The sequence below is a fragment of the Molossus molossus genome, unplaced genomic scaffold (genome assembly GCF_014108415.1).
Source record: "Molossus molossus isolate mMolMol1 unplaced genomic scaffold, mMolMol1.p scaffold_m16_p_8, whole genome shotgun sequence".
Lineage (NCBI taxonomy): Eukaryota > Metazoa > Chordata > Mammalia > Chiroptera > Molossidae > Molossus > Molossus molossus.
Window position 1 is genome coordinate 44222328 of NW_023425402.1, and position 14204 is coordinate 44236531.

A 14204-nucleotide genomic window follows, 5' to 3' on the forward strand; every position below is an offset into this window, starting at 1 on the left:
TTTATAAAATTTTATATATAATATATATCTCATATATAAATTGTAAGCAATTGTGCAAATACTCTTTAAAAAGGGTAATTTCACATTTACTAAATTCTAGTGGTCCTGGAATGCAGAATGCATTCATTAAAAAAATTAATTTAAATATTAATAAGTAGTGTTCAGATCACCAGAAATTCTTTTTAGCAGTCAGGGATTTAAATAGACTACCATGAATCCATGATCCACTGGATTATACACCATGGAAACATGCAAGTATTACAAAAAAATAAAAGGGTTCAAACTGTCAAATGGCACTTCAACTTAAAAAAAAAAAAAGAGTGCTCTGCCAAACAAATATTCTCCCATTTGCAGAATTCTATGGCTCACAAAATAAGGAAAAGGAAAAAAAAAAAAAAACACAAAACACTCAATAAAAATGTATAATCTCTGTTCTTCCTATCAAATATATTACTTGTTTTCCTCCTTCATTTGCTTTTAACTTTTTTAAATGTGGGTTTTAATTCATCACTGCAATATGCCCACGTCTCATGTCATCCTGTTGAAACATAAAAACACACAGTATTTAAACATTTCCTATTTGCTACATTATTCTAGACCATAGTCAATGTGTTGTGTGAATATATTCATATCACAAATATGTCTATATACACACATAATATACATACACATGTACCTACAATAATATCACACCAACAATGGTAACTTTATACAAGTATTTGCCAAGAAAAAATAGGGCATTTCTTCCACCATTCACAAGCTTATGTTGTTTTATTTTCTTTAGTCCCTGATAGAATAAAATAATCATTAAACCATAAAAATTTTTCATTTCAAATTTTCAGAAGGCAACAGGCACTTTGATGTATATTGGTGTGTAACAAATATAGTAACTCTTTATATATTCTACTATATCTCTTCTACTTGGGAATTTTTATCTGTTAAATCTTTGGTCCTTGAGCATACTTTCCTTGCTACCGTTGTTTTAGCTTGCATTTTCACATTTTAAAAATGCGAGCTATGCACGCAGCTGGAAATAATGGATTGTGTCATCACAAGTTCTGCTGTTTGTTATGAAAACTGCACCGACCTACTACTGTTCGTTTGGAGTAAGCCATTTCTGTTAGCGCAATAAGATAGTTTCACAGAAAGCACTTCCTACAAGCTTCAGATAATAATCCCAATGTTGGAGTTTCCCTTTTTCCTGTATTATTTACTATCTGAACTCCTGATTTGATAATTAAGTTGGGGTGTGATCTTTTCTTTTTTTCTCTGAATTTTCCCTCTTGTAAATTCCATCTTATAAGAAACTCCACCTTTTTCCCCCCTATGGCAAAGCTATGGGAGCAAGGTACTGCAAACCCATATTGTCATCAAGCATTTTTCCCTTGTTATTTTAAGAGAACCTGGTTTTCAATGACAGGTTTCTTTTGTTTCAGAATAGAATTTGATTGGGTAAGAGAATTTGGCGGGTGGGTTGATGGTGGGTGGGGATCATTTCAAGATCATGCTCCCATACCTACGAAAGGATTCATAAGCTTTACCAAACTTAAAACCAGGAGCAGATCATCATTGCACAAAAAAAATCCTAATCAGGGTTGGGTCACTCAGCCTTTTTTTTCTTTTTCTTTTTTCCTATCTTGTCTGAAATGGCTTCCCCACAGGACATTTTTAAATTATTCTTAATTGCAGGGTAGCCAAGTAGAGTATGTCTGTTGCTGGCATGTGAATACTGGCTGGACCTGTGCAATGTAGTAATTGCTAAAGTTGGCATCTGCTACATAGGGGGCCGGCTGGTAATAGCAAGTGACATTAGCCACGTTAGGGATGACATTTTGGTCAGCTAGCACCCGAATAGCCAGCATTGTGATAAGGTTTAAAGTCTGTCTTCTTTCATGTCCCATCAGGCACACTGTACTCTCATTCACCACTCCATGAAGGGTCATGAGATAGTCATACTTGCGGTCTTCCAATCCCACGAAGTGGTTCTGTAAATAGGACTCCAGTTTTCTCTGCTGCTCTCCAATGTCTGAGAAGTCAATGAAAAACCTGGAACACATATACCTCTGAAGGGTCTTGATCTCCTCAGAGGCGGGCCTAAAGCCCCTCACTAAGAGGTTGCAGTACTTCAGTAGGCCTCCCCCTCTGATTTCCTCTGGGTTCCTGGTGGCAATGATCTTGTTACAAAGGTGATCAAAGGCTTCATGAAAATCACCATAGACGCTCTCACCGATTATTGTGGGGTGAAATGTTTCAGTCATTGGGTTCTCTGAACATTCGTAAAAGAGGAGAAGAGAGTCTAATTTGATTTGAAAAGAATCTACACTAAATTCAAACTGCCTCCGGAGGGAATCCACAAATTTCAGTTCCACATTTTTGCCACTGTTGTTTGACAGGGATATAAGACTCCATCGGTCAGAGTCATTGCACACTTTAACCATTTTCTGCACATAAGCTTCCTATAATTCAAAAGATAAAACAAGATGAGCATACCTAGAAAAAATAATAAACAAATCCATCCTCTTCACAGATGAGATTTATTTTGCTCCTTCCTTTTTGTTTGTCAAGTTTCAGCAAAACACTACCTACAGGCTTAAAACAGTCTTCTGAAAACGGGGGTGAGGGGGTGGGGGGTATATAACGAGTGGTTTTACCGTCTGGGAAACAGACTAGAAATAATAGTTTGAGGCTTTTGGCAAATGTAGCACAGTACTAAGAGGTTCTGTTGTCATGTCTGACTTTTTAAATGTTATTTTTTGAAAATGCTCTTATAGGCACAATATTCACACAATATTCAAAAGAAAGAAGAGCATTCAGAGAAGTTGGTCTGCCTCTCATTCTTGTCTCTAGTCACCCAGTTCACCTCCCCCAGAGACAACAGATGAGATCAGTATCTTCTTGTCTGTTCCTCTAGGGGTGTTCAGCAGTTACAATCAAAATGAACTATATTAGGGCATTCTGGAGGCTGATTACTTAGACAATTTTAGCCAAATGTATAAAACAAGCTTTGAACTAAAAAGAGGAGGGGAGGTACCCACTATATCCTAAACACATGAATAACCCCAGAGAAGCACCAGTATATCCTAAGCACAGAGAGTCAGCTGGAAACAGCTAGAAAACCTATTCACATTTTCCAGTACAGTAAGCTCACTGGCTTGGTTCTGCTTCAGGTTGCTATTTTCCCAAAGACTAGATCATGAAATGATTCAAAAAATGATTTACATCATTTCATTCTTCCACTTACAATCTACTCTGGAGAAGACTCAAGCAAGGAAAGCCAAGAGTTAAAAAATAAGAAGGAAGAGGGTGGGCAGAGAAGGAAGGAGGAGAGCTGTGGCTCTGAAGCACTAAGTAAAGTAAAACACTCAACACCCTTCACGCACCTTAGACTACTTATTTAAAATATCAAAAGCAAAATAAATAAGCGCGCCCAAATCCTTCACAGCCAGAGATTTCTGGCAGCTTCTCCTTTCCCCTAGCCCTTCGAACCCCGGCCGGCCCCGGGAGGGTGGACCCAAGCCCCTGTTGGGTGACTTTACCTTGAGCGTGAGTGGTGTGATCTTCTCTTTGTTCACCCCTTCGGGTAAGAAGTCCAACAGGCAGTCCAGCACGACGTCCTTCACAGTCTGAAACTCCTCTTCCCCGCGCAGGTCGGCACAGAAGATGAGGTCCAGGTCCTTGTAGCCCAGGCCGCTGTCCTGGTGCAGGACATGGCTGGCGGCCGAGCCGTTGAGGCGCACGTCGCGGACCCCGATGCGCTTCTCCGCCAGGCGCCGCCGCACCACCTTCACGATCAGGCTCGGTTGCAGCTCGAGCGTGGGGAAGTTGCCGCGTCCGTGGATCGGGATGGTCTCGCTCAGGATGCCGTCCAGCCGCTGCACTTGCTCCCAGTTCAGCACGTTGCAGTGCGCCGTGGGGCTTTCGCAATAGTCCAAGCAGTGCTCGCCCAAACCGCCGCCACCGACGACGTCGCCGCCGCTAAAGTCGCCGCCCAGGGGGATGTAGGGGCCACCGGCCAGCTCGTCCTCGGCCATGGCAAAGTACCCTTCACCTTCCGCCATGAAGTGCCCGCCGAATGCCACTTGGCCCTGGTCAGTCCTAAAAAAAAAGGGGGGGGGGAGCTCGGTGAGGTCGCGTGGTGGCAACAAGAGCGCGCAGAGAAAAGAGCGCGCCCCCTCCCCAGTGCACCCCATCCCCGGTTCGTCCCTAGGCTAGACTGGGGGATTCCTATGAGACTCTCTCTCCTCAGGTCCCCGCTATCCCCGGCCCCCGAGCGCCGCGCCCCGCGCCCCGCAGAGCAGCCCCGCACCAAAAATATCTCTGATGCATCTGGAAAGCGCAAGCGGGAGTCCCGTCTGTGTCACCTGGAGACGGCCGCCCCTTCTAGGAGCGCAGCGAGCAAAGAGCCGCGAAGCCGCAACACTTCCAGGAGCAGAGAGTGCGCTCCCGGCAGCAGCGAGCGACTTAGTCCTTCCCAGACCCCAGCCGCCGGCGCTGGCCAGTCCCGCCCCTCGCCCCCGCCCACGCCGCTGCCGCCTCAGCTGCGGTGGTCCCGGAGGTGGCGGCTCTTGCTGCCGCCGCCGCCGCCGCACACGCTCCTGTCTCTGGAGCTTTAGCAGTTGTGCGGGAAAAATGTCTTCAGTACTTTTTTTATACCGGACCTCTCCGGCTTCCGGGGCCCCGGCGCGGCGCGCTGGCCACACCCTCCTCATCTGCATAGGGCACCGCCCCCGCCCCCGGCGGACAGTGCCCGGCTGAGCGCCGCCCGCGCGGCGAGCGGTTCCTGGAGTTCCTGCCAGTGGTTGTGTGTGTACATACATATATATGTCTGTATTTCTGTACATTTGACATACGAACAGCCCCCCCCCGCCCACACTTTCCCCTACAGGAGGCACCAAAATGCTTAGCGTTCTAAGTGGCCCTCAAAATAGTATCTCAACTAAAATCTCGCAACTGCAGAAACTTCCCAAACAAAATTCTCGCCGTACACGGCGCGTTGTTCCAGCCTCACGCTGGGGCTCCGGCGGTTTTTCACGATCTGTGGTGTACAGCTTGACCGTCTACTTCATTAAGAAACCGGGCCTCCTGGTGCGCCGATGAAGACACTTGTCCATGCAAATCAGTCTCCGCGCCTGAGGGGAAGGGCTCGCTCCCTGGGTTTCGTTTCTCGTTTCTCGAAACCTCGGGAAGCGCTGGCAGCTGCGGCAGACCCTGAGGAGGCGCGGGGGCGGGGCCGCGAACGTGCGTCCGACTCCTGCGCCCCAACGGCTCGGGGCGCCGGGAGCGGGGCGCGGGCCAGCGAGCGTCACTTAGCGACGCCCTCGGGGCTTCGGCGCGCGAGGCGGGTCGGCGGCGCGGGCGGCGCGCGGCCGTGTGGCGCGCGAAGGGGCCCGGCCGGACTTGGGCGCGCGGCGGGCGCCCTGTCACAGAGAACCCAAGGAGGCGAAGCGCGGTCCTCGCGCCGCGCTAAGGTTTGTCTTTTTCAGGTGAATGTCAGCGGACCGTGATCGTTTTCCACCAAACGCGAAAGCACAAGTTTAAAAGAGCTAAGAGTCCCTCCCCCGGCGTCCGTCGCCTCAGCCGTGCGGAAGGAGTGTGATGGTTATCCCCACGCGCACTCGCGCTCGCACCACCATCTTTGCTAGAAAGCTCTCCCTCCTGTCCTCTGGCCCTCCGCCCCGGCCGCCCGCGGCCTCTTCCCCAACCGAGAGTAACTTTCTGCGGCTACGAGACGCGAGGTGGGAGCCACGGGGAGCGCGCCTGGGAAGGGAGAGCGGAAAACTGCTTCCCGTGGCGCTCGGCACGCGGCCGCCCGGCCAGGAGGGAAGCTCAGTCCGCCGCGCCTGGGGGGCGGGGGACGGTCACCCGCGGAGCATCCAGCTGCGTGACAACGCCGCCCCCTGCCGGTGCCCTGCAGAGCGGTGCCCCGCGGAGCGGTGCCCCACCGCGGAGAGACGGGCTGGACCCTAGACGGAGGCCATTATCCTTCAGCTCCGTAGGGTGTCCGGGGAGGGAAGCCGAGGCCACCGCACGAATCTCGTAGGCCATGCCTCCCCCAGAGCGCACGGTCCGGCCACCCACGCGTGAATCAACCCATTCATTCTCTACAGGCATTCCGAAAAATCGCATCTGTGTGTGTGTATGGTTTGACCACTGCCGGGCACCAAGCTGAATGCTGAGTCTCATGGGCGTGAGACAAGTACGTGATTAGGGTTCAACGGTCCACGTGTTATGAGAGAAGTATGCTCTGACACGGGGTTCGTGGGTTCGCTAGGGTTAGGGGAACTGGGAGAAAAGAGCGGAAGAGAGAGGGGAGTTTTCTGGATTCCCTGCGGGAGCTGAGGAAGAAGGGGAAAAGGATGATCAACAAAGGAAGGAGTGAAGGAGAATTAGAAAATGCTGGAGGAAGAGTGTGTGACCCACGGCGGTAAGAAATGAGATCGGCGGTGCGATTGCATCGGGTCTCTGCAAGTTCCAGGAACGTGTTGATGGCGTCTGAGCCATACTCTACTCATCTCTGTACACATAAAACCACATAGTCCCCTCAATTCAAAAAGAAAGTGTTCTGTGTCGTAGGGATTTGGAAATAGAGAAACTAGAGGTAAAGAGATTTGCCCAAGTTTCATGGCTAATGTGGGCTCAGACCCTAAACTCAATCCCTTTGACTATGACTGCTATTTAGCCATTATTTTCAGGAACAGGATGTCTGTAGTTTGCCAGTACCTTCTAATTGGAAGGCAAGAACAGTAGAAATAGGACAAGGGTTTAAAAGAAAAAGAAAGGGCCTGTTAAAAATGTAATTTTCAAAGGCTACTATGGATTCTGATCCTCCTCAAAACAAAGCCAAAGAGGTAGAAATCATGCATTAGGTACATTGTACTGAGGAAAAATTAAGGGGTTAGCCCCACTGCCATTATTTTGTACTTTATTATTATAATTATTATTTATCCTCACCCGAGGACATTCCTCCATTTTTTGCTCAGATAGAGTGGGAGGGAGAGAGAGGAAGGGAGAGAGAGAGAGAAACATCGACGTGAAAGGGACACATCGAGTGGCTGCCACGCACACGACCAACCAGGGCCGGGTACAAACTGCAACCGCGGTACATGCCCTTAGCGGAACCGAACCCAGGTCTCTATGGACTGCAGACCAATGCTCTAACCACTGAGCCAAATCGGCGAGGGCTGTACTTTATTTTAACCCTTCCTCAAAACAAATACTGTAGGGGGAAAAAAAGAAAGTAGGAAAGTCTCAGAAGTGGTGAGCACCTGTGCTTCATGCATGCCCAAGGTTTGGTTCTGTGGGGCTAAAAGAACCTACATTTTAGCAAGTTGCCCATGTAATCCTGACTGCAGCTTGGTTCTCTAGGTTGGAACCCACTTCCAAGCGAAAGCTACACTTCTCTGCCCAGCTGCCCCTACAGCCTCTACCAAGAATGACCGGTATGGCTGGAAGTATAGAGTACAAGGTCAGACATGGCGGGCCTGCCATGCATCAGACCTTTGCTGGGGAGAAGATGAGTCCCCTTTAACAAAGCATACCCTGCTCCCCAACTGGGTTCTCTCCTCACCACAACCTTCCAAATTTCCATAATCCAGATCCAACTACCTCTTGCACTAGGACACCTGGGATATCTTCCTTTTAGCAGTGCCTTGGTGGTGCTTTGACTAGATTCATGTGTGCCTGATTCACAGTGGCCCTTTTACAGATTGTTGGATGAGAGCATTTGCTGTTTTTTTGTCCCCTTTTTCCCTAAATTCAAATTGAGGTAATATTTACATTGGGGTGGGGATGTTCATCTTTACATGAAATTGCAAATTTTGCAATTGCAAGCACTTACTTTTTTTCTAGAAAACCAAAATAATTATTAGATGAGAAAGTATATACTTTCTAAACACATTCATACCCTAGACACCTCTCAACACAGTTACTCTTAGATTAAATTTAGGTGCAGAGTTGCAGGGTTTTTTTTTTTTTTTTTTTTTTTTCAGGCTTTAGTTTCTGAACCTATTTGGTAAATACTTGCCTTTCCCCATTTAAAAAGGGGTTTTGGGGGACCTATGGCAATATGATGTTTTGAATTTCTACTTGAAATTTTTAAAAGAAAACTTTATATACATTGTTGAGGAAAAAAACACTTATAATTAGTTGATTTTGATTTAAAAGTTGTAATAACAATCATTTGAACTTAGCACAATAAGAAGAAATTCAATTTTAGCCTTAATAAAAGTTACCATTATTTAGTTTGTTATAATGTGCCAGGTAGTATGCTCAGTGTTTTGTATACATTGTTTATTTTAAACTTTCTTCAAATATCAAAACTTTACCTATTACACTCCCATTTTCCAGATAGGGAAAATAAGGCATAGGAAAATTAAGTAACTTACAGAAGTGGTAGACATCTTGGTTCAGACCCACCCATGCCAGTGGTTGCTCTCCTATTCCATTTAATTCTCGAGTCTGTCTGCTCCCTGTCTTCTCATTTCCCTTTTAGATTTAAAACTAAACTGGACTGCACTCTGCTCCTTTCTTTACACATTCTGAATGTTCAGCTTGGACATAACATTGAGGACCAAGGTGTTTTATCGTGAAACAACTGTTGAGGGTCAAAATGCACAGTGACCTAACCCGGCTCATGGGATTTTCTTCCCCAGGCACGAATGACAGTAGAGAGCTAGCAAGCTAAACAGCCTTCCAGAGAGCTTGCAAGAAACACCACTGACATTGAAGCACAGTGTGAGGTTTGGAGAATGCCCCATGTTTACTTGGCAGTGGTACTACCATTCCCACTTTGCTTTGTCTGCTTCTATCTTCTCAGAAGTGATTTTAGAAGATAGGAAGTAAGCAAATAAGGAATGATTTCCACAAACTCATACCCAGGAGAGAAAGAAGGCCCAGAAAACTGCTGTTAGGCCTACAACTTCTCTCTCCCACAGCACTCTAGCCAATCTCTCCCCATATTCTCATCTCCCCCTTGATCTTTTCACCAGCCCTCTTCACTCTCTCCATTGATTTACCACCTTTCACTGCTTCTGCTCTTTGATCCTTTTCACAAAAAGTGATATGACCCTACAGAAGCACCTTGCAGCCTAGGCAGAGCAGTGGCAATATGAGGAATTTGAGCCACCCTTCACCCCCTGGCCATTCACTGCCTTATAGGGCAATTCCCTGTGATCGTTGAGGCCACTGAAGGACACAACATGCATCCTTTTCGAAGAAGCATGCACTTGCAGATGTCTACATTGTGGAGTAAACTAAAGATCTCTCTGCTGTCCAGTTAGTATTAAGAAGCAACTAATCAAAGTGCTTCATATAAAAATTAAAACTTACTTTTGAAATGAAATGACAGTAGCCCCTCTTTATCCTTGGTTTCTCTTTCTGTGGTTTCAGTTACCCGTGGTCCAAAAATATTAAATGGGAATTCCAGAAATAAACAGTTAATAAGTTTTAAATTGCTTACCATTTGAAATAGTGTGATGAAATTCCTGTGGTCTTACTCTGTGGGATGTAAATCATCTCTTTGTCCATCGTCTCCACACTGTAATGTACCTACCTGTTTGTCACCTAGTAGCCTCTTGGCAATCTCAGTATTACAGTGCTTGTGTTCAAGTAAACCTTGTTTTACTTAATAACAGCCCCCAAGTGCAAGGGTAGTGATGCTGGCAATTTGGATATGCCAAAGAAAAGCTGTAAAGTGTGTATGTATGTATGTATGTATGTATGTATAGAGGGAAAGGGGATATGGAAGGTTCAGTACTATATGTGGTTTCAGACATCCACTGGGAGTCTTGGAACATATCCCTCGTGGATAAGGGGGGGAATACTGTACCTGTTTCCACAGAGAAATGGTACTTGTGAAATGACTTTACCTGTGTCTCTTCAGGGAAATAACAAATAATTATTTAGGACTTATCAAAGGCCAGAAACATCCTAAGTCATACAACTTTCTAGGTTAGTTTGGAAATAGCATTTCAACTTTTTATTATCTGTATGATTATTACTAATCAAGAGGTTAACTTTTATAGTTTTAAACTTCAATCCTTTTTATTCTATATTATCTCATTTTCTCTTCAAAAATATTCTGACCAATGTACAGTCCAAATTTTAGAGATAAAGAAAGGTTAGGTGACTTTCCCCAAGTTAATATAGCTAGTTATGGAAAAGTTAGCTTAACTGAGTTGCTGTCAATCATGGCTAACACCCCTTTTTCTTGACCCCACTATTTAATCTTATATCAGTGTGAGTGGATTAAAATGATCAGTAACAAATAGTTTAGTATGAAGGGATCCTCTAACTATACTCAGGGTTATTTGTGTAGACTAAATTCTCACCTGTTAACATCTTATAAAGCATTGCTATTCTACCGTTAAGTATCTTATAAGTGTAATCCGAAGGTGTTATTTTTCAGAATATTTATTTGAAGTTTATGACCACATAAAAATAATTCTATTCATTGTCACATATCAGTGAGCTTAGGAAATTCAGTATTCAAGCTACACATATGGTCACTCTTAAAACCGAACTTGATGTAGGTTGTCCTTTAGTAGAGTTTTACATCACCAAGACTAGCCAGTATTTACTTGTGCTACTGTCAGTGCTGATTATGCCAGGAATTTTTCCTGTTTTGACATCTTGGTGCAATGCTTGCCGTTTCAATCAGTGTTGCAAGTCCCATGGTCCAGACTGTTTTGCTTACTCCAAACAAAAGAGACATTCAGAAGTTACATTCATTTGGCAAAATGTAAACTGGTAATACACATATATTTTCAAAAACTACCAAATATGAATACGTAAATTCCTTTTCCCCACAGTAATATTTGTATTATGAGTTTTTCCTTCTGCAAGTTTGTACTGGAAGAATGTTTAACTTCTCTGAAGAAAATGTTGATGTTTATTTACTTTTGGTGCTTGTAAAACTTTGAGAAGGGTACAAGGGGGGGAATATAATAAATTATTCCTCTTTTCTAAAAGGAATTTGGCCAAAAATATTCATGTCTCTTGTGGGGAAAAAAAGACCATCTTTTATGGGTATATCCAGCTCATTCTTAGCTATTTTTAAAAATTATATATACCCATTTTGCTAGCACCATTTGATATGCTAAATTCAGAAATTGCATAACTGCCATATGAATTTGTAGCAGCTACAGAGGTATATTTATTCATATGCCTAAAACATTCATTGATTTAATAATAACATTTCTACCATTATTTTGTTTTGGAGGACTTTTTTTTTTTAATTAACTTCCTTCGCTTACCTCAGAATTATTTGCTGCCAAAGAAAGAAATAACAAATTAAATAAATAAATAGTACAGTTAATATTATCTTGATGTTTAGGAGAAATTACTATGGAATGTGATAAACAACCAAAAAACACATTGTCATAGAAAGTCTGAGAAACTGAACACAACAAATAAAACTTAAACAAAGATTTTTTTTTATTATTATTATTATTTTTTTTATCCTCACCCGAGGATATTTTTCCATTTTTTTGTAATGGATAGAGTGGGAGGGAGAGAGAGGAAGGGAGAGAGAGAGAAACATCGATGCTGCCACCCGCACGACCAACCAGGGCCGGGGACAAACTGCAACCGAAGTACGTGCCCTTAGCGGGAACCGAACCCGGGTCTCTCCGGACCGCAGGCCGACGCTCTAACCGCTGAGCCAAACTGGCCAGAGCTAAACAAAGATTTTTTTTTAAAGCTACTAGAATGGCGAATGCTTTTAAAAGACTGTTGTTTTTTAACCGTGCAAATGACTCTGGGAAGAGAAAGCTAACCTAACCTTGAAAATCCTGGGCTCCTTAAATAAAATAGCTGGGAAACCAGGTAGGGTGGGGGTGGGGTACACCAAGACACCTGGATATATTCTAACAATGTAGAATAAAAGAGATTTAAATTTAACTTTCTAGTAAAAGGGAAGCCTCCAGGATGCTAGTTAATTAGGCATTAATTAAGACAGTGTAGGGGGTAAAAAAGAGCTATTAAAGTTTTGATATTCGAACTGTGGAAGCATCTGACTCCGAGAAAATTGGTTTCTAATAACCCACAACTGCAACAAAGGTAGTGGGTATTCAAAGGGAGTTTAGACTAATACATGGTTCAATAGCCACAGTTTAGATAAGTTAGATATCTCTAAAGGGCAATTGAAGAACTGCTCTTCAGGTTTTGAAATTTGTAATTATTCAATGAAATGAGTAATTGTTTAGTATAAAAGAAGTGGCATTCTTAGTTTTTCTTAGCAGAAAGCCAGGTTAAAATATTAAAAGAGGGAAATAAAAAAAAAAAAGTCCTTGTGATTCTTTATCTCGTACCTCTCCCTAGTTTTTATTAAAATTCTGAAGATTTTTTTTTCTCTGACGTTAATTTGGTAACCACATCCTATTCCATCTACTTAATGTGAGTTCTGTGTGAGCAATAGTTTAACATCCTCCCAGTGACCAGGAATATATGACTTTGTTGTGTGCTAAAAAATAAATGCTTTTTGCAAGCACTTGTAACTTGTTTAGCCTGACATGTCTTGAAATGTAACTGATGTGTTTCTGTGGATTACAGGGTTGTTGAGGAAGTCATTGTACTCAGACATGACACAGTCAGCTTTTACACACCTGAGCAGTGGAGACACCTGCAAGGTGAGTCCCTTTCATGCTCAGAGTAGTACATGTATATTTTTTAATTCATTATTCAAAAAAATCAATAACTCGAAAAAGATAACATCAAGAAGAGTCATTATATTTTACTTCAAATTTTATTATAACAGAATATTATATTTATGTAGTACATTGCAAAACATTCTACTTTATGTAACTCGAGACCAAGTGAAGAGGTGACTTTAAAATATTTCTGACATGAAAGTAATTACCCTTTGCGTATTGGATAGATCATTATTTTGAGTCACACTTTCTTTATAAATCACAGAAAATGAGTTATCATGACTAATTCTTAATCCATTTTACATCTAAAGATAGCAAAGATTTTGATTAAAAAATTGAAAAACAGGCTAATTATTTAGATGTTTTATGTACATGATATTAAACAGCCAGATGTCTGGTTAAAGTTCTTGTTTTCAACAGAGCAAAATGGAAATTTCAGTTGTTTTCTAAATTTAATTAAAGGCCAGTTTGATCAAAACATTTACTCTGGAACTTGCATTATTGATTTTAAATGCCTGTATTGATCAAATTAACCAGAGACTTTACAAATGGTGGTTTATGTTGCACTAAAACGTGGGTAGCCTGAGCCTTCAGCTCCCCTCAAATCGTAATGTTGTGTACTACACCCAAATCTGTGATTTGTAGAAGGGTTGGAGGCATTGGATGTAGCCTCAGTGGGAAGTGAGACTATGTGTGTACACATGCTTATATCTCCTCTAATTTTTTCCCTAAATATTTGTTCTTTCACACATCCTTTCTCATTTCCTATTTATTTATTTATTTTAATTTTTTTCTTTTTATTGATTTTAGAGAGAAAGAAAGGGAAGAGGGAGAAAGAGATTTGTTGTCTCACATATTTCTGTATTCATTGGTTGTTTCTTATATGTGCCCTGACTAAGGATTGAACCCACAACCTTGACATATTGGGATGATACTCTAACCAATTGAGCTACCTGGCCAGGGTTTCATTTCCTATTTATTAATACAGGTAAATGGCAATTAAATCAATCTATTGCTATCACACACTATTAGGCTACCTTTTGTAAATCCTTTAGGTCTAATCACTATGGTTACCTAAAAATCACTTGGCAATTAAGCTAGATGAAATAACCTAAATATGTTCTGTGTGTCTGTAGTAAAAAAATTCTATTTAGGAAAATAATGTTATCAGTTGGAATATGGTCAACTTTAAAGTTTTAATAAATATCCTCAATATTATAAAGTCAAGTTTCCAATTTTATGACCATTTACTGACTCTTTTTTCTTTTTCTTTTTTTTTTTTGTACGTGCCCCTAGTGTGAACCGAACCCAGGACTCTAGTCCACAGGCTGATGCTCCAACCGCTGAGCCTAACAGGTCAGGGCATACTGACTCTTTTTTCTGAAGCACCACTTATATATAATTAATAGGATTTTATTTCAGATTTAACTTTTCTTTGTCTTGTTTCTCTTTCAATGCTTCTGGGAATACTTTAGAAGCTTCCACCACTGTTCTGTTTTTATAATCAAGTGATGTATGAAGAATAATCAGTTTTAGATTTCAAACTGTGCTTTCGTG

General features: G+C 42.6%; 1 protein-coding gene and 1 long non-coding RNA gene across 6 annotated transcripts; one reads left to right on the plus strand and one right to left on the minus strand.

Annotated features, from left to right (window-relative positions):
- Window positions 1–347: 347 nt before the first annotated feature.
- On the minus strand, window positions 348–4672 carry TENT5A (terminal nucleotidyltransferase 5A). Of its 3 annotated transcripts, none has more exons than XM_036248556.1 (3): window positions 4643–4672; window positions 3537–4095; window positions 348–2456 (listed from the first exon to the last, which is right to left on the minus strand). In XM_036248556.1, exons 2-3 carry the CDS (start codon window positions 4056–4058, stop codon window positions 1680–1682), a joined length of 1299 nt encoding a protein of 432 aa, XP_036104449.1. In that variant the 5' UTR covers window positions 4059–4095; window positions 4643–4672; the 3' UTR covers window positions 348–1679. The 3 variants fall into 3 exon arrangements, with proteins under 3 accessions (XP_036104449.1, XP_036104447.1, XP_036104448.1); XM_036248554.1 differs by lacking the exon at window positions 4643–4672 and adding an exon at window positions 4307–4473; XM_036248555.1 differs by lacking the exon at window positions 4643–4672 and adding an exon at window positions 4362–4468.
- Window positions 4673–6103: 1431 nt separating this feature from the next.
- LOC118621747 lies at window positions 6104–13982 on the plus strand. 3 transcript variants are annotated; one of them, XR_004957778.1, is made up of 4 exons: window positions 6104–6196; window positions 12550–12626; window positions 13458–13635; window positions 13944–13982. It is a non-coding gene; the product is annotated as an uncharacterized LOC118621747 (long non-coding RNA). The 3 variants fall into 3 exon arrangements; XR_004957777.1 differs by lacking the exon at window positions 6104–6196 and adding an exon at window positions 8651–8738; XR_004957779.1 differs by lacking the exon at window positions 6104–6196 and adding an exon at window positions 8652–8733.
- Window positions 13983–14204: the final 222 nt, after the last annotated feature.

Excerpts from the sequence above, each read along its gene's own strand:
- TENT5A (XM_036248554.1), bottom strand. The coding sequence starts at position 4,326 with ATGCATCAGAGATATTTTTG. Across the intron at positions 4,096-4,306 it reads ATGCATCAGAGATATTTTTG|GACTGACCAGGGCCAAGTGG; the intron begins GTGCGGGGCTGC and ends CTTTTTTTTTAG. Across the intron at positions 2,457-3,536 it reads TCACACCACTCACGCTCAAG|GAAGCTTATGTGCAGAAAAT; the intron begins GTAAAGTCACCC and ends TTTGAATTATAG.